General features: G+C 36.1%; 1 protein-coding gene across 3 annotated transcripts in view; it reads left to right on the forward strand.

The window, feature by feature from the left end:
* Positions 1 to 20164, forward strand: part of kmt2ba (lysine (K)-specific methyltransferase 2Ba) — a 48679-nt gene that overhangs the window by 13828 nt on the left and 14687 nt on the right. The window contains exons 4-24 of one of the 3 annotated variants that reach the window (XM_056480557.1): positions 725 to 900; positions 1817 to 1924; positions 2004 to 2160; positions 3065 to 3266; positions 3452 to 3504; positions 3666 to 3908; positions 5375 to 5475; positions 7076 to 7186; positions 7326 to 7439; positions 9998 to 10144; positions 10383 to 10475; positions 10631 to 10748; positions 11531 to 11644; positions 11728 to 11915; positions 12003 to 12101; positions 13438 to 13548; positions 13657 to 13733; positions 16275 to 16369; positions 16457 to 16536; positions 16625 to 16759; positions 19810 to 19968. In XM_056480557.1, the coding sequence (XP_056336532.1) occupies positions 725 to 900; positions 1817 to 1924; positions 2004 to 2160; positions 3065 to 3266; positions 3452 to 3504; positions 3666 to 3908; positions 5375 to 5475; positions 7076 to 7186; positions 7326 to 7439; positions 9998 to 10144; positions 10383 to 10475; positions 10631 to 10748; positions 11531 to 11644; positions 11728 to 11915; positions 12003 to 12101; positions 13438 to 13548; positions 13657 to 13733; positions 16275 to 16369; positions 16457 to 16536; positions 16625 to 16759; positions 19810 to 19968 (2681 nt within the window). The remainder of the gene's footprint in view (positions 1 to 724; positions 901 to 1816; positions 1925 to 2003; positions 2161 to 3064; positions 3267 to 3451; positions 3505 to 3665; positions 3909 to 5374; positions 5476 to 7075; positions 7187 to 7325; positions 7440 to 9997; positions 10145 to 10382; positions 10476 to 10630; positions 10749 to 11530; positions 11645 to 11727; positions 11916 to 12002; positions 12102 to 13437; positions 13549 to 13656; positions 13734 to 16274; positions 16370 to 16456; positions 16537 to 16624; positions 16760 to 19809; positions 19969 to 20164) is intronic. The other 2 variants (XM_056480559.1, XM_056480558.1) reach the window with 2 other exon arrangements.

The raw sequence follows: 20164 nt of genomic DNA on the forward strand, positions 1-20164 counted from the left end.
CTTCAAAGTTTTTGCATTTCATATAGCTGTCAGATAGAACCTTATAATTCTAAGGTGACTATATACCAGGCCAGTGTTTGGCGCCTTCTCATTGTTAGTAAACTATCTGTAGGGAAGAGGTGCTTGTATCTATGTATATTTGCCATTTGTTTAAGAGTTATTTTTGCTTTTGCTTCTAATGTGAAAGTAAATCCAACAACAACACTACTATATACACGTCATTGTTGTGCATGTCTGTTTGCGCTTGACCTTAATCTACATGCCCCTAAACGCATGCTTTGCAAGGGCACGATGTCTTAGTTTTCAAAGACTTTCATTTTTGTGTGTGTACATGAACACGACAATGGTGGCATTTTCAAAACCTTCTACTTTAAAACACAATAAATTTAAATTGATGCATATTCAGTCCAAAAATGACATTGTTGTGTAAACAAACTGAAAAAACATATAAATAAATTCCCAATTATGGCTGCAGAAATTGTTGTGTACATGGCCTTGTGGTCTAATAATTTTAATTAAGAATACAACACTTAATTGTTGGCTCTTGTCTATTAAAACCATATTAGCAGATAGTACTTTTGAATTTAATAATGTACTAACTGTTAAAATATTCATATATTAAATCACGGCATCAAATCATTTCTTAAGTATATTTTTTTCTTTTATTCTCAATGTGTTGGTCTGTTCTTTTTTTCGCTTAACATTAAGACCCTTTTTTTTTCAGTAGAGACTGCTAAGCTTGAGGACTCCACTGAAACGAGTGCACAAAATGAGCAGCAAGGTGGTGTCCCGCAGCGATTGAGTGTTTCGGGAGCCAATAAGAGGATGATCCACCTGTTGAAGAGAGCCAGAGTTCAACTCATTAAAATTGACCAACAAAAACAGCTCAAATCAGCTCAGGTGAGGTGGTTTAATCTGAGAATAATTCCATGTTAATATATATATATATATATTTAGACAATTAAAATGAACAAAAGACTCTAAGGAAAATTGAACAATAATAAAATGCGTATCAAAATATGTTAGAATTAAAAACATATTTGAAATTTTAATAATATTTCACAAGATTACATTTTAATGATTTTTTTTAAATCCAGCTTTGGTGGACAAAGAAGACTTAAAAAAATACAAAACTATTTGAACTAGTTTTATTTAACATATTTTTTTGTCATTCTTTGATATCATCTTGTGTTTTTTTGTGTGTGTGTTTTAAATTATGTTGGGGATCAAGTACATCCTGGAGGTTGTTACCGCAGAATAAAACCCGATATGCAAAAACAACCATCCTGGATGTACTTTATCCCACTTATTACATGTAAGTTCGCTACAAAACATAAAAATGAAACGTTTATAAATGTATAAATTCTTTAAATAAATGCAAAGCTGACAGAACCAAAAATAGCTGTTGGATTATACACTAACTTTTGCATTATTCAGTCGCAAGATGGTGCCAAACAGTCAAAAATGCAAAGCTGACCGACATAAAACTGGCTGAATTAAACAAATACTAACCTATGTATTATTAATTCACAAGACGGTGTAATAAATGACTGACAAACATGCAGATAAATGTGAATGTGAATGTAGGTATATGGATTTCAATGTATTCAAAGTGATTTAAAGTTCCCAGATGAGCCTGTGTTATTTAGCGGTTGTTATCTTGGGATAACATACCATGGAATGTCACTACTGACCAGTCAGAATTGAGTATTGCAGACAGCTGTGTAATAAATTTGGATAAATATGTCAACGTAGTATTTTTCAGAGTGCCACATGACTGTATTGTTATACTTATGATGGTGTTTATTCTGTGCAGCTTCTGTCTGGCTCTGTGAAAGCAAGAGAAGCACCAGCCACAGCTGTGCGCAGAGGCAGAAAGAAGGGGACGAGAAAAGTCCCAGCCAACCCAGGAGTAGCTCCACAGGTATAGATAATACAAATGACTTCTCTGCAGCTTTTTCATCGGATTCCGAGTTCAACATTGTGCCCTTTTACTTCCGTAGGCGCAATTGATCGGTGGTCCACGTATAAAGCATGTGTGTCGAGCAGCAGCTGTGGCTCTGGGACAGCCCCGCGCACTGGTCCCAGATGACATTCCCAGACTCAGCGCCCTTCCTCTGCACGAGAGAGAGGGCATCACTGCTTCACCTGTGGAAGAGGGTACACACCTCTCCTTTCCTCATTCTGTCCGCATCCATTATAAGTGACGTTTGCTAATGTCTTGGAGCTCTTCTGACCTGTAAATTTGTATTTTGTTTGTTAGTCGACTCGACTTGTAATACACCTAGTAATTTGTTCACTGTGGACTAGGAAGCATAAAAATGTATAATGTTATTGCAAGATTTGTAAATATTGTATTTGGATTTAGAAAATATGATTAAGTTTAGTATTGTGAAATATAGATATTTTAAATATTAATTATTAAATTCCAAAATGTAAAACTATTTATTTTATATTAAATGTACAGTTCCTAAAACTACCTTTCTATTTAAAGCACTTTACATTTTTATATTATTGCTTTGAAACCCAGCCTGCCTGGATATTATCCTGTTTATTATTAATAATATTAGTAATTTATTATATTTGCATGTAATGTAATTCTGCATTAAACTTTTGATTGAAACACAATATTTTGTGTTGCTGAAATATCCTTTCTATGGATATGGAATATGTGTAACAGGCAATTGTAATGATAGTAAATGTGAAAATAAAATGATCCTGACGTGTGTTGCATTCATAATGCACAACATATGCAGACTGCATTGTAGACCGTATCAAAAACTCCACGAGAGAAGGTCTGAGATCATCCGGAGTGCTCACATAATGCACAAAAACAAACAAACATGAAAATAGAAACAAATGATCACTATACAAATAGCAATCTGTCATTACACTTACTCAGATAATTGTAAAATGCCTATTTGTTAGCTGCAGTTCATCACCGTCCTCTCAGTAGTTTTTCCATTTCGTCCTTAACCATTATTTGACATGCCCAAAATGCCCATATTCTTATGTTAGATCCTTTTTTTTTGCCTCTGTCTCCCTCTTTCAATGCCACTTGAAGATGTTGCATCTCACTCAGAACCTGAGAGTGAAGAATCTGTTGAGCCAAAGCCATCATTTATCAAAAGCCTTCCTTTGGGCTGTCGGCTAAGGCGCTGCAATCGCTGCAAGGGCTGCAATCGGCTGGAGGACTGCGGGAGATGTGTGTTCTGTCTGGACAAACCTAAATTCGGAGGACCCAACAAGAAGCGGCAGAGCTGTGTGTAAGTCAACAAAGAGTTATTACGAGGTTAACCGCAAGGTGTTACGCTGTGGGCAATGAAGTCAACCTCCGCCATGCTTTTTAGGGTCATACCATTTTTTTATGACTGTTTTATTTTTGTTTGTTTTATTAGTATTTCCTGTATTTGATCCCATCCCTACACTTGTTTTTGTATTTTTTCAACAGCCTAAAGAAGTGTGCAATGATTGAACGGAACAAAATGAGAAAATTTAACAAAGGTACCCTACTTGCCTCTTGAAACGTAAATATTTAACTATTAAGTCTTCCAATCAGTGTTAATGTTTGGTATTCAAACCCAATAGATGAAGCTTAAGATGTTGCTGGTTAGTTTGTGTGGTCAGGTTTGAGCTTTTTATTTGACCACCTCTCTTTGGCGCAGTCCAGGTGAAGCGGCGTCGGCCATCAGCGCCCACTGCCATGAACAGCAGCGAGGAAGAAAACGGGGAGGAAAGAGGTGATGATGGAGGAGGACTGGCTCAGTTCAGCCCGACCAGGAGGCAGCCCAGACGTCGGGTCACCCCTCGGTCCTACAGAAAAATGCTGGGCTATGATGACTCTGACACTGAGAGTGCCAGCTCTGATCAGACAAAGCCCAGCGGGACACAAAAGACTCAAACCACTGGTAGGAACTTTAATTATGCAGTTGAAGGCAAAATTATTAGCCCTCCTGTAATATGTAAAGATTTATTTATTTATATATATATATATATATATATATATATATATATATATATATATATATATATATATATATATATATATATATATATATATATATAGTTATTAATTATTTATTTCACAATAATTTTTTTTATTTGATCTTATTATTATTATGTTTTTTATTATTATTTTATTTCTTTATTTATTTTTCAAATATTTCCCAAATGATGTTTAACAGAGCAAGGAATTTTTCACAGTATGTCTGATAATATTTTTTCTTCTGGAGAAAATCTTATTTGTTTTATTTCAGCTAGAAGAAAATCAGTTTTACATTTTTTGAAAAATTTTTTAAGGTGAATATAATAAGCCCCTTTAAGCAATTTTTTTCCCGATAGTCTACAGCAGTGGTCCTTAACCTAGGCGACCATTAACCATTTTTTTCCTCATTGCTGCAGCTCTGATTCAAGTTTTATTTATGCAAAAAATTGCAAAGCACTGCAGTGTTTGGGTGTTCTGTGTTTGTCTAAGATAATTAGTCTACCGAATTGTGTATATTCCATACAAGCTGAAGCTGATCGGTCAATTCTTGTCACGTGACTTGCAGTGCGCTTGCAGAATTCATTAACTGAGTGCGTCTGGAAGGTGCAAGCCGCACACCTCGATTAGAAACAACGAACTTGCGCCAACTCTAGAAAAGGCGCGACATGCGAATGGCCCCTAAAAGGTCACCGGCATTTGCGATATTTATCAGTTGATCTTCTTCCTGCAGATGCATGGTGAATTAACCTGATTTGCTGACAAATGGATTGCGGATCTATTCCCTGGCAGTTCGTGGGTCCTTCACTGGGCCTTTTCCCCTTAGCAAATAAACTTTCCAAAGACGTCTGTTTCTTACTCATTTTACTGCTTGTAGGTTAAATTTGGGCGCTCAACCAAGATGTAAACGAGAGAATATGGTAATTTTTCAAAATAAAAGACTTTTCAAAATCAAAGATTGTTCAGATTCAGATAATAAATAGCACGGAAATATTTAATGATATCCGGTACCAATTGATCCACGAACCGGTAATGGTCCGTAGCCCGGTGTTTGAGGAATAAACAAACCATCGTTATACATTGACCTGACTAATTACCCTAACGTACCAAATTAACCTAGTTAAGCCTATAAATTGCACTTTGAGCTGAATACTAGCATTTTGAAAAATATCTAGTAAAATATCTTGTAGTGTCATTGTGCCAAAAAACCCCGAAATGAGTTATTGAAACTATTATGTTTAGAAATGGTAAAAAAAAAAAGATTCTGTTAAAAAGAAATTGGGAAAAAAATATGCTGGGTGCCAAATAATTCTGACTTCAACTGTATATCTTCTGTTCTGGTGCTTTGTTTGTATTAGTTGAAATAGATTGTCATAAATGCTTTGAATTTAGCAGGTACTACGGCTACCTCTGCTGCTCCTCCAGAAGAGACAACAAAGCAGAAAAGACAAGGGCTTTATAGAGCATTTTGGGCTCAACGCAGAAATGATAAGGTATTGTGACTTGTTTTTATTTCATGATCTAAAACAGGCAAATATCATTAATGGAGCTGGAAGATGTATTATGGTTTAGGACTGCCATAATTTAGATTTTTATTTATTTACTGTTTAAATGGTAGGATTAATTGTATGGCTGTACAGTTAGATTAATTGTACACCTTAATTAGGCAAGATTATCATATTGTAATTGATATATTAATATTTTATGATATTAATAGTACAAAGATTAAGCATAATTTTTATTATGCGATTGATCAAAATTGCAATAATATTAAATGAATTAATATTAAATAATATTAACATTAATGCAATACTTTATATGACGCAATTGATGTTCATTACAAAATAAATGTATTAAATAAACGGGCCTTGTTTTGGTCCATCAATAATACCTCATTCAGTTGCTGAATCAACTCTAAATATAATGTCATCCTCTTTAACCCATTGTCCAATGAAATGCATTTGGCAACAGACCTGATTCATCTCACGTCTCTTTCTTTAATATGAAGCTGCTCTTACCCTTTTTCTAGATGCAGTTATTCTATCTATCCATCTAACTATTTATGTGTCTATCTATCTAATCTATCTATCTAATCTATCTATAGCTACTCTATAACAGCACATCCTAACCAGGTGTTACGTGACTAGTGTTTTCCTTGCATAATCGGAGACCAAGCGTCCCACATAAGTTTTGTCACATAAAAAAAAAATGCTTATCACTTTACGCCTGGTTAGGACATTGAGTGTGTTTGCATGCATGTTTTTAAACTGATTTTGGTCACACAAATGCATAAACCCGTTATCCTTCATTGGAGTAAGGTCTTAAAGGGCTTAAACATAAACAGTTTGTGTTTTTGGAAGGTCCTCCTGACAGAAGCTGTTGATATTTTTGCTATTTTCATGTTATCAGACACATGAAATACAAAAATAATAACTTTTTAACCTTTAAGGTTTGCAATTTAAACCCAATTAGTTTAATAAACAAAGTAAGTCTGTCATTTATAGGCTAAAAGACATATGCATTACTTGATAAACGCCTATTAATAATAATGCTAATAATAATGCTAACTAGCATAGATTCTATACAGGCCTAATCATTGGCTTGGATAGTTTTTTTTTTTTTTTTCTGCAAACGAATGTGTTTGTAAACATGCTCAGTGTTGGAGTTCTCCTGCCTTTGGTGTTCAGATGGTGGTGGAAAATGTCTTTCCCTTTGCTGCCCATCTTCATTTCTTCTCCTGCTCTCTTTGGTGATGGTCTTCTTCATACATTTTTTTTTAATTGTGGTCCCACTTTAAAGCTGCCCCTTCCCATTCCCCCTATTCTGGTGTTTTTGACCTTCATACAGAAACTTGAACCATCATCTTCCTGTTCTTCATCACTGGACCCTCCAGCACCTTCCCATCATCCCTTAACCCTCACAGAAAGTCCATCAAAGAAGACCAAGCGCAGGCTGCAGTTGCAGCTGAAGCGGCTGCCGGCCAGTGTTGTGCAAGCGGCCATGCTGGGCTTGACTTTACCACAGAGCGAGTCACAGAGAGTGCCGTGTGAGAAGCCAGTTTTCACTCATTGCTCCTCTGTTACTCATTCTCAGAGTTCGGTCGAGCACACGCCGTCCAGCGTCCTCACTCAACTGACCAATGGCTGCACGCAGAGGGGCAAGTTGTCAAAGGGGTCAATGAACAAGATTCGGGTGGACTTTAAGGTCAGGGATGTTCTTTATACTTTTACAATAAATAATTACAATTAAAATGTTCTAAATAGATGGAAAACATTTTGAATCCTTTAATGTGACTTAAGAAAATAATATTCAGTTTTACTTAATGTTCTAATGAATGATGCAGGAGGACTGCAACATCCAGAATGTGTGGTTAATGGGAGGGTTGAGTATTCTCACTTCAGTTCCTATCATGCCCCAGTCTGTGTGTCTGCTCTGTGCCAGCAAAGGCCAGCATGAGGTAAGTTTCAAGCCATCACTAGACATCACTGAATCTTTAGCCATATTTCTTCATAGCAGTTCACAGATCTAGTGTTGTCACGATACTGGAATTTGGTGCCAAACGGTGAAATTGTAAAAATGTCCATTTCCTGCTAACATTTAATCGCTGTTGAGCATGTTCTTAAACACCGCTGGTTTGCCTTTGTTCGTGTGCTGAAATGATTGTGATTGGCCCTGGAGGTCATCAGTTCACCAAACTTTCCACTGTTTACGGAGTGTAACCACAGATACATGGATACTGGAGCGTTTTAAAGCTGTGAAGATCAGTTAATTGATCAGCGGATCGTTTGTATATCAGCTAATGAACAGACAGCTGATCTTTGCAGCTTTAAACCACTCCAGTGTCTCTGTATCTGTGGTTACACTCAGTAAACAGCGGAGTTCAGTGAACTGTTGACCTTCATGGCCAATCACAGTCATTTCTGTTGAGCATGTGAACGCAATGGTAAATCAGCGCTGTTTAAGAACACATTCAAATGTAAGCTGGAGATGGACATTTTCAGTACCAATTGGTAATGAAAATTCAGTAACAACAGTACACAGAACTGTCCCTCACAGAATGTTGGTGAACAAGAAAAATGTCAGTGGGTCTCATTTACTAATAATTGCATACGTTTTTTAGATTTATATGCACTTTTGAACTTCTCACAAAATGTGTGTATGCATAAACTCATTCTTCTGTTAGTGAATTGGAATTGTTCTCAGGAAGGAGCCTCTCACATTTACATAATACACACCCACACCAGCTCCATATAAGGGCTTTTCGCAGAGAAAATTATAAGACGACAAATTTTTGTTAAGACAATTATGCCAACGAAACAAAAGAAAAAGAACTTCAACGATAATTAAGGTTTTTATTTTGGATGAGAGAAACTTTTTAGATATGAAAATATGAGCTAAAACGCACTGCTAGTTGACATTCATAAGAACAGAGAGGCGTGCGTTTTACAATGCAAGCACAGGCAACCACACTATACCAGTGGTCTTGATGCTCAGGCACTTTTTCTGCAGAGTTGACTATTTTCAGCTTCAGGCACACGCGAGACCAATTGAACAGCACTTGATATCAATTGAACACTATTTTAAAAAGCCGTTTCTTTCCGCAAAAGAACACATTTGGTTTGTATGGTGTCTGAACAGCCATTCAGCACTCTCAGAAGACACATTTGTCAACTCTCTAAAGGTGCATCACAGTCACAGTTGCCTTCAGTAGAAAATAAAAACAATCACAATATCAAGTTTTATGTCATTCGGTATTGATAATTATTGAATTTTTTTTCAATAATTTAGGAATATTAGGATTTTTTATTTATTTAATCAACCATTTATTTTAATTTACCAACATTACTAAGGCAGATAGCTTTAATTGTCAAAAAAATAAATATCCTGTCTCTTATGTCTTATAATAAAATAAACATAAGTGTAATAATAAACATAAGAGACTCTTAAACTTGATAAATAAAATGTTACAAGGTATGTGCAATGATTAAGTGTAAATGCTGAACAATCAAAGCGAACTTTAAGGTAGATCAACATCTGTAAGATGTCAATAATAATGATAATAGTGAACTTTAAACTGTCAACAAAACATATTATGATAATCAAATCTGAGCTTTACAAAATTGTAAATTTGGATGACTACATTACCCCTATGCTGAAAAAAATCTTTTAGATGGGGAGCTAGTGGCTGTGATGCACAAGAAAAGAAACCAAAAAGCCACTCTGGTGACATCCTTGGATCTTTTTTTATTCACAATTTCCTCACTGCTGTTTGTCACGGCACTCATTTTCGCATATTTTTTATTCTGACATGAGGTGGCGATGACTGACTAAACCCAGCCGGAGTCCGTTCGCATATTGTGTCCACACATATTGCGTGTAGATTCACCATTTTCCGTGCGCTCGCGCTTCCCTTGCATCTGTGGTAACTAGACGGCCATCAACTGTTTTCTCAGAGGATGACAAACAGAAAACCCATTGCTGCAGTTCTGTCGGATGAATGCCTGCTGTGCCAGCTTTATGCCAAATCTGGACCAGAAATCTTTGCTACCTGGGATATGTCTCAATCTATGCCCTTAAAGTAATATTCTGGGGCTATATCTTAATTTTTGACAATGTTGTTCGGTCAATAAATACCAGAAATACTGTTTTATTGGCCCAGTCCTAGCCTCCAAACACAAGGTGAGATACAATAATTATCCTTTATATAAGGATGGAGCAGTTGATTGAACCTGTAATACATGTATGTAATGTAATATTAATGTAGAATGTCTAATTTTCATTCACCTTTCAAATAATATATCTAATTATATGTAAGGTTTTTTATACAGTACATGTTTATAAGGCCCCGCATGTATGAATGAGTTGTTCTTAAAAAATTTTAACACATTTATTTATTTGTGAAAACATCACATTTCACGCATAAATTAGATAGTGATTAGTGAATGAGACCCATTGTTTTTGCAGAAGAATGAAAGTCGGTTACTATCTAAATTTGAGTTTGATTCATATTTCCAGATGGTGTACTGTCAGATGTGCTGTGAGCCTTTCCACCATTTCTGCCTGCCACCAGACGACCGGCCGAAGGAGGAGAACAAGGAGAACTGGTGCTGCAGACGCTGCAAGTTCTGCCATGTTTGTGGCCGCAAGAGCAAGCAAGCAAAGGTGCTTTTTGGTTTAATACTAATATAGTTGTGGTAAATTCCAACAAGAGCATAGAATCCACTCATAAAAATGGAAATAGCTGTATATAGCTGAATGTTACAGAATTTGGCAAATATTTGATGCATAAATCAATGGTTGTGTTGTATATCAAATTATGACACCTAATCAATCAGACTTCAAGTTTTGAATGTAAACATTTATATTTGACTGCAGTGATGTTGTGTTTCTCCTCATTTAGCCAGTTTTACAGTGTAAGAGATGCATGTATTGCTACCATCCGTCCTGTTTAGGACCCTCGTATCCTAAACCTGTCAAACTGAACACCTCATGGGTAAGTGGGTTTCTTAGTATTATAATTTTTTAATTTTTTTACATGTTGTATCAAATAATTCCAGTTTCATTCATGTTTGTTTGTTTTTTTTCCTAGCAAAAAGTTTCAACGTTTTTTTTTTTTTTTTAAGTGAAGTTTGCATTGTGTTTTGGTAGGTTTGTATGCTGTGTATTCGGTGTAAAAGCTGTGGTGTGACTCCAGGAAAGTCCTCAGACACTTCCTGGAACCATGAGCTGGAACTCTGTCCTGACTGTAGCAAACTCCATAGCAAAGGTTTGACTATTTAGACACCTTGATAGATTTTTATGTAAGTCTCTCAGAAGATTCAGACCATGCAGGAAGGAATGCTTAATTTAATTATTTGATGATGCAGGTGCCTTTGACAGTGCAGAACGTTTTGAACATACAGTACAGCACTTCAGAGTCACACTGCTAGTGATCGACAATTATGTACATTTGACAAGCTGAACGCATTCTGTACTGTACAGAAGACACGGCAATGAGGAGATTGATTGACAATGTTCTACAGCCAGTCAGGACACAAAACGCAATGCGCTATTCAGGAAAAAAAAAGCATGTCAATTACACAAGAAAAATCTGCAAAACTGCGAGGCCATGAAAAGTGAACCACGTTATAGGGGGACCACTGTATTTCTTTATTTTTATAAGTACGATGTTTGTTTTTGATGAGGTTATCATTACATCTAAAACATGACTTTGTATTTTTTTTCATGGTATTCTGAATTATATTCCTGATAAATATTTAAATAGTTTTGTAGATGTGTAAAATGTTTTTATTCATACGAACTTACTTGGTGTATTTTTGTTATGAATTACATTTTAAAAAAATTATATTACAATTTTATTTGCCTTTCATTTACATTTATATTGGATTATGCATTTATTTCACTGATGCTTTTACCCAAAACAACTTCCAAAGAATAATATTACAATGCTATGCTTGTTTGTTAGGACCTCTGGAACTTAAACATCATTTTGTTTGCTTGATGGCATCTGATGACTTAATTTTTTTTGTTGTTGTTGTTTTCTCCTAGGGGACTTCTGCACCGTGTGCCTGAAGTGCTATGAGGAACATGAGTTCGACAGCAGCATGATGCAATGTGCCCGATGTGCCCACTGGGTCCATCCCAAATGTGAGGGGCTCACAGGTATGACACGTTTCCACAGTTTTACCCCTCTAACAGACAACACATGGTCCAGCATTTCCCTCACACCTTTTCCCCGTCCTCAGATGATCTGCACGAGATCCTGTGTCGTTTGCGAGGGAAGAGTCTGGTGTTCTCCTGCGCCCCCTGCAGTAAGAGTTTCTGCAGTGGCTGGCAGGATGTGGTTCAGGAGGTTTTAAGGAACGGCCTGGAGAAGATCATGAGTGGACTAAAGAACTCGCTGAACATCAGCCATCTCCGCTTGTGTGCTCTGGTGAGGAACTGTTTAGAGTTTGTTTTGTCTGTTTCATCGATTGGATGACATCTTGACGTATCAAATATGCTTTATGTACATGAACAGTGTGAGGCCTGTCCAGATTTTGAGGTCGTAAAGGGACGTTCGGGCTGCTGTTTACATCCTGTAGAAAAGAAGCTGGAGAGCGGCCTGTACACTTCACTGGTGGGATCTTATTTTATTGTGAATGTTCACACTCCAGTTTTACAGTTAAGATTTGTGTGGTCTAATATTACTGTATTCGTAATATTTTAATATGAAACACACGTCAGTAATTGACAAACTGCTCATTTTCCAGAATGAATACAGTAGTATCATGGTAAAGACAGGTCAACACTAAAAAAATGTTTATAAAATTCACAAAAACTGGGGTATTATAGTTTTTAAAACTTTTTTTTGACACATTATTATTTAAAATGTATAATAAAATAAAATAAGTTATTAGATTTTTTTTAATGTGGCAAGTAAAAATCTTTAGTGTTTAACCCTTTATAAGTCTGAAATTTAACTCCTAATGGTCTTAAAAAGTCTTAAATTTGACTCGGTGAAACCTGCAGAAACCCTGAAAAGGATTCAGTGTGGTTTTATTTGAATAGTAATAGTTTGACAGATTTATTAAACATGTATAAGTGACCTTTAGTTTAAAATGACCTTGAATATAAAAATTGTATATAGATTTTCACTGCAATTAAACCATGACTATCAACAGCAATTAATTTTGTTATACCAGCAAAGGAATTTTACATCAGATTCAGTTTTCTACTTGATTGTTTTTTTTTTTTATGATTATTAATAAAAAAGTTAAAGGGATCCTGTGGTCCACTTGGCTTGTTGTGACATTCACATTACATTCTAACTACATCGTCCATATACAAACTGTCTGCGGATCTTTAAAAAGGCTTAAATCCCATACTATAAAAATAAGGCCTTAATTAGTCTTAAAACATCTTAAATTCATGTTTCGGAGGTCATTAAAATATAAAATCGAACCAACCCCCTAAAGAAGTCCATTTATAGTCTTTGGCGAACCTAGTGAAAAACATCCTTGTGGGGATTTTGTGTAAGTAATTAACATTTGTGTGGATTTCGCCCAGTAATAAACGGAATTTTCTGCAGATTTTTTTTTCTATTTTTTTTTCTTTTTCTTTCCTCGCATGACCAACAATGCCTGCAGACACTCACAGCCACGAATATAACGTGTCGATGTTGCTTATTCCTGAGCTTTTTCCACAATGTGAAAGCAGCGCTATGTTATTCATACAATCAGTTAGACATCTTAAAATGTAATTTAAGCCAAATGAAACTTAAATTTTTTATTTCAAGCTATTTTTAAAAGGTTTGCTGCATGATTTAAAAAGTTCTGGTAGAGATCAGTCAACATTACTATTATTGACCTAACCTTTACGTGAAAAGTCATAGCAGTTTCATTGAGAAATACTTCAATACTTAAATTTTTTAACAATGGTACTAATCAGAAACCGTGTGTTCTCTGTCTTTTCAGAAAGCATTTCATGAGGATGTGGTAAAGGTGATGGTGGAAAGGCTGAGAAAAGAAGAATATCTTCTAGAGGCACAAAGGCCCACAAGCCAAGCTAAACTGTATTACATAAAGGTAATGTGTCTTTTATTTAGACCTATAATAGCTACTGGAATATTTGAATGCAGTGCTTATGGCATAGTGGTGTTTACAGGTAGTCAATTTTCAATGTTGTTTTCACAGCTTGTAGAACAAGCTTTTAGCTGGTTCAACAGTCAGGACCCCAAAACCTGGAACTCAAATGTGCAAGACTTCCCACGGTATGAACTGCATTTTTCTTACTTCTAATCAATAATAAGTTGTTCTGAGTTAAACAACTGCTCTTTAGACTGCAGATTAGCCTATTAATTCATACATACTTTACACCAGGGATTCCCAAATTTCGGACTTCGGTCATGAGGGTATTCAAATCAGACCCAACTCCATTTCATATTGCAAGATCATGCGTAGAGAATTCAAATTGTAGATTTTCTTCATTAATAAATACACAAAGCTTGTAAATAAACTGTTTAGTTTCTCTTGTATTATTGTAAAAAAATCCAGGTCAAGATAAAAACACTGGCTCTGTTGTCGTGAAATCCAGTGATCATATGAGGCTTCACGTGATGAAGCGGGCTGAACACTCGAACCTGCAGCATATTCTTCATTTGACAGCTGAAAATGTCCCCAACCTTCACAAAGTTGGCATATATATCTTCTCACAGTGTTTGAGTCAACCTATCGCTGTGAGTCTGTATTCACCAATGAGGGCTCTATTTTGACGATCCATGCGTAAGGTGCAAAACGCAGGGCGCAAAAGGAATTAGGGCTTGTCGGAATGCACTTTTGCTAATCACTTTGCGCTGTGGTGCATGGTCTAAAAGGGTTGTGCTTATTTTCTTAATAAGTTATAGGTGTGTTTTGAGAATAAACCAATCAGAGTCTCATCTCCCTTTCCCTTTAAGAGTCAGTTGCGTCACGCCATAGCGCATTTGTTATTTACATGACGGATTTATTATTTTCATTACAGTGTGAGAATGAGAGATGAGCCTCTTTATTATTAACTTTCACTTACGCTATCGTGGATAGGGAAACCTTGTACGCACAGACATCAATTAGCCTATAAATAATTAATTTCATTTCTTGAGTGCAAAATATTTGTTTCAAAACTATTTCTAAATTGAGTTCTAATTTCCAGCAAACAAGTAAATGAACAATAATAACGAAGTGTGTTCAAACAACTGAGTTATATCCAAATACACATGCTATGCCCCATATGGTCTAAAACCTGACAGGTGGGCAAATCTAAGCTTGTTTTTAGTTAAACAAATATACAGATCTTCTTGTACGCTCTCAAATAAACGCTGCTGAAGTGCGATTTAGTTTATTTATGTAACAAGTATGTCTCCAACATTTATTAGATTTGCTGGGAATATTTATGAATGTCTCCAATAGACCTACAGTGCAGCATTAATGTGTCCTAAAGTAAAGTGAAACGGCTATACCTCGCGATTGCTGGCCTCATGCATCACGCACCTGGCAGTCAGCACGTAACCTTAAAGGGTTAAACAAATAATGCACAGCACTATTAAAAAAAAAAAAACATGACTGAATGTTTTGAATAAAAAAGCTGTAATGTAGCCATGGCGGGATCAATTTTGTTGTGGCGCCTTGCCATGGAAGAATGAATGTAACCGGTGAGCCATCTGACAAAAAAGTGCCCTTCTGAATCAAATCAGCAGGATGCCCATCTGGATCTTTCACTTTGAAGACACTACTGACTATGTTTACATGGACATCAGTAATAGTTATTTGCCTTAATCTGAATAAGACAATAATATAATTGCGTGAAGTGCTTTTTAAATGTTGATTCACCAGGCTATTCACGTCTGCAGAGTCTCATGTAAGTTTGGGTGTCGATTGGAAAGAAAAAAAACTTCCGCATTTCATGTGTGTGAAAATCCCTGCTGTACATTATAAGATTTATAACTCCTTAAAGTGGGTACAAACCATTAAACATATTTACTTGTAAATGTACGCAGGGCCGGATTAACATAAGGGCTAGGTTGGGCTGAAGCCCCAGGGCCCACGGAAGGAGGGGGCTCTTGATTGACTGAACAATTCATTTGCGTCATGACATGGGAAATGCCTTTTTGCGCTATGCTTACGCATGTCGATAAAGTGATGTATTACTTTCGGTTTGCTGCTGATTAAAAAGAGTGACAACGCTAAACTGGGACTTGGAGTGCCTGTAGCCCAATTAGAATATTGAATAGTCCTGTTTTAGTCCCCCATAAAGGCTGGTTTATACTTCTGCGTCAAGTGATCGGCGTAACCCACGGCGCATGCCTTGCGTGTAGCTGTGCATTTATACTTCTGCGCACTCTGTTGCTCTGCAATAACACTTTTAAAGCGCTTGCTGGCAGTAGGCTTTTATGTTCCTCTGTGTCGAGTTTCTTCGTTGGTGTTTTTTTTTTTCTGAACACTACTTTAACGTACAAGTAGCTCAAACTTTAATCATAAGGTAAACACAAAACAAAACTTTCCATCTAAAGCTACTTCACAGGACTCGACACTTGTAACACTCATACAAAAACATATATAAAACATAAAAACAACATAAAATACAACAACAACAAATATAACAGCAAAAATGTATACTTTTGTGAGGTGATTAAAATAAATTAAGCCCTTGAACTTGCTATAGCCCCAGGACCCAATGTGTTTTTAATCCAGCCTCGAATATACGCCATGTCCTTTCCGTTTGTTTTCTATTTGTGATGTTTTTAAGTTAAGTTCTCCTTTGCTCTCTTGTGTTCTAGCGGTATGCTGCCCGAGGCCATAATTCCCCCCAGCAATGAACACAGTTATGCACAGTGGCTCAAAGATCAACATCCAGGAAGCCCACAGTCCAAGGGTAAACACACCAGTTATACATTTATGGCTAATGCTCTCCGCTTGTTTGTGTTTTGTTTTATTCATTTTTTTTTTATATAAATCACAGATCAGCAGAAAATAAACTCCAAGTCTTTGGATGAAAGGCAGTGCTCACTCTGCCAGCAACATGGAGATGCCAAACCCAATGTAGGTGATGCATCGAACAGTTTTGTGTTCAGAAATGATCATCTGTCGAGCTCTGTTAAGTTGTATTGTCTATGTGTGGTATGTTTAGGATGCTGGTAGACTGCTGTATATTGGACAGAACGAATGGGCTCATGTGAACTGCTGCATATGGTCTGCTGAGGTGCAGGAAACCAACGGAGCTTTGCTGCATGTCCATAGTGCTGTTGCCAGGGGCCGCTTCATGGTTAGTAACACTGTTAATGTCATTAGATTAAATAATAATAATAATAGTAATAATAGTACTAATTTTAAAATCCAGTTTGAGATTAAATAATGTTATATTACAGAGCTGCACAATTAAAGATAAATTGAAAAATCACATTTTTCTGTTAAAATTGAGATTCTCCCACAAATCAGAATAAACAACTAAACAAAATACAGGGTTCCCATGCTTCTTGAAACTACTTGAATTTCAGACATATGGATTCAAGGCCTGGAAAGTACTTTAAGGGCAGATATGATGAAAATCTATTTTGAAAGCTGTTTGGACTGAACTGGCTGTATGTATAGTGTGTCCGTGATATAAACCCAATAAGTCTCTTTTTTAAAAAAAAAAATGTATGAAGTTTCCTGATGTTAAAATAATACCCAAATCTCAGCGATTTTGAGGCCCACTGCAATGTGATGTAGGAGTGCGGTTTTCCCCATCCACCAAATTGATTGACAGGCACCATGTTTTTATAATAATATACACATCCACAGAACATTTTTTGCGAATAAACTCGGATTAAAATATATGTTAGAACTTTCTGTTTTTTTTTCATAAGTTTTAAACCAATTTAATAGAGAGCATGTTTGTAATAAAGACAGTAAAATCGCTATGTAATTCTGGCCGCATGGTGTGTACTGCAAACGGTATTTGTGTGAGACTTATCATTTCAGAAAGGCCGGAATAAACTCCACCACAAATACATCAAATCAACTTACTTGGTATTTTTGACAAGTGACCTTATTTCAGCTTCACCCGAGTCTGTCTCTGTCAATGTGCTGTTTATCTGACGTAACAGATGATGACAATCAGACGCGCACGTGGGAATGGTGGGTGGGAAGAAGCAGCTGATTTGCATTTAAAGTACATATAAAGCTACAAAAACAGGTGTTTTCTGACACCAAAATGGGCAGATTCTGGAGGCTATAATAAATAGTCTGATGAATACTTTGAGCTAAAACTTTACAGACACATTCTGGAGATGCCAAAGGCTTATCTTAACCTTTTAAAAACAAACACAAGTCCTTGAAAGTGCTTAAAATAAATTTTATAATTTTATAAATATGATTTGTTTATGGCTTTATTTCAACAATTGTGTCAAAAACAGAACAAAAAAATTAAGAGAAATCTGAAATGTCAGTCTTGCACAATAACATAATAACATAATGCATATTTTTATCAATATTTCAGATACCACATTTGAAAATTACCTGTATTTAATTCAACAAATTTGAATAAATTTAAAAATGACTAAAAATAAGTTTTTAAAAATTACTCTGTCATTTTTAACATAAATATTAAGTGTAAGTGAATTACAAAGGTTTTAAATTAATGCTGCTTTAAAGTCCTTGAGCGTTCCCACCTTCATGTAAGTTACATGTTCAACACTAGAAATTCTAACAAAATATTAATTTCTTTATTTTAAGTTGTTGAATAAAATAATAAATTAAATGAATTTTTTTTAGATAAACACTTTGAATATAATTCAATCATTACCAAGACGACACATTTTTCAGCTCTGGATGAATCAGCACTTTTGACAAATATGTTTAATTGGCGATACCCACTTCGATCATCACCATATATGTTAGTGGTAATATGTTCTATTGACCTTATTCTTCAATGCGGAAGTACGCTCGTTTTTGCGATTGTTTTAGAACTTCCAATTCAGTCGCCAATCGGAGAAATGTCTAGGAATAATAAACGGCAGAAAATGGTCAAACTACTCACTCTACAAACAAGTGTTTGCATAATTATACAGATATAATAGAATAATATAATTTAAAAAATCAGTTTGCAGCATCACGCAGCAGAATAAGCTGTTTTTAATGTCTCAAAATGAATGGAAATGAATAAGACCAAAAGTCTCAAGCCAAAAAGATTCAAATGGCTGCGCCCGCTCATACACTTTATTTATGATACTGTGGGTTTAGAAGACTTGGCCTACATTTACATTTAAATTTAGTCATTTAGCAGACGCTTTTATCCAAAGCGACTTACAAATGAGGACAAGGAAGCAATTTACACAACTATAAGAGCAACAGTGAATAAGTGCTATAGGCAAGTTTCAGGTGTGTAAATTCTAAGAAGCAAAGCATTAGTAATGTTTTTTTGTTTTTTTTTGAGAGAGTACAGTTAGTGGTATAGCCAGAGAGGCAGTTGCAGATTAGGAAGGAAAGTGGAGACTAAATAGTTGAGTTTTTAGTCGTTTCTTGAAGACAGCAAGTGACTCTGCTGTTCTGATTTAGGTAGGGATTTCATTCCACCAACTGGGCAGATTGAATGTGAGAGTTCGGGAAAGTGATTTCTTCCCTCTTAGGGATGGAACCAGGAGGCGACATTAATTCACAGAACGCAAGTTTCTGGAGGGCACATAAATCTGCAGAAGTGAGAGCAGATAAGAAGGAGCAAAGCCAGAGGTCGCTTTGTAAGCAAACATCAGAGCTTTGAATTTGATGCGAGCAGCAACTGGCAGCCAGTGCAAACGGGTGAGTAGCGGAGTGACATGTGCTCTTTTGGGTTCATCAAAGACCACTTGTGCTGCTGCGTTCTGAAGCAGCTGAAGAGGTTTGATAGAATTAGCTGGAAGCCCGGCTAGCCGAGAGTTGCAATAATCCAGTTTGGACAGAACAAGAGCTTGAACAATGAGGAGCTGCATGTTCAGATAGGAAGGGTCGGACCTTTCTGATGTAATAGAGTGCGAATCTGCAAGATCGAGCAGTTCTAGAAATGTGGTCAGAGAAGTTTAGTTGGAGAAGTTTTGTTCTAATAGTTTGGTCTAATGCAGTTTGGTCTAAAGCAGTACGTTTCCTGTATGTTTCAACATCAGTATGTTTCCTTTCATTGTCAGAAGTTAAATAGATATTATGTGGGAGATTCAACAGAGAATGCGCTCTTAACAATTAATTGTGCACCTCTGTTTTGTTATATCATAATACCATCAGTTTCATGTTGTTATTCATCCCTTTAATAAAAAGAGTGTTATCTGTTTAACCAAATTGATTAAAATTTCCTCTTTTTACTAGCGGTGCGAGCGGTGTGGCCAGACGGGAGCAACTGTGGGCTGCTGTCTAACCTCGTGTCAGAGTAACTACCATTTCATGTGTGCTCGTTCCAGCAACTGTGTCTTCCAGCACGATAAAAAAGTCTACTGTTACAAACACCGTGAACTCATAAACAGCAAGGTGTGTATGAAAACCAGTAAATAATAGGTAACACTTTACTTTAGGTCACAATTCATGCTATTAACCACTGGCTTATTACCTGCCTATTAAGATATTAACAGTTCGTTAGTGGTTATAAAGTATGATCTTATTCTGCATCCCTAATACTACCAAAAACCTAAACTCAACTTCTACCTTACTAACTATTAAATAATAG

This window comes from Danio aesculapii, chromosome 19, assembly GCF_903798145.1.
Source record: "Danio aesculapii chromosome 19, fDanAes4.1, whole genome shotgun sequence".
NCBI lineage: Eukaryota > Metazoa > Chordata > Actinopteri > Cypriniformes > Danionidae > Danio > Danio aesculapii.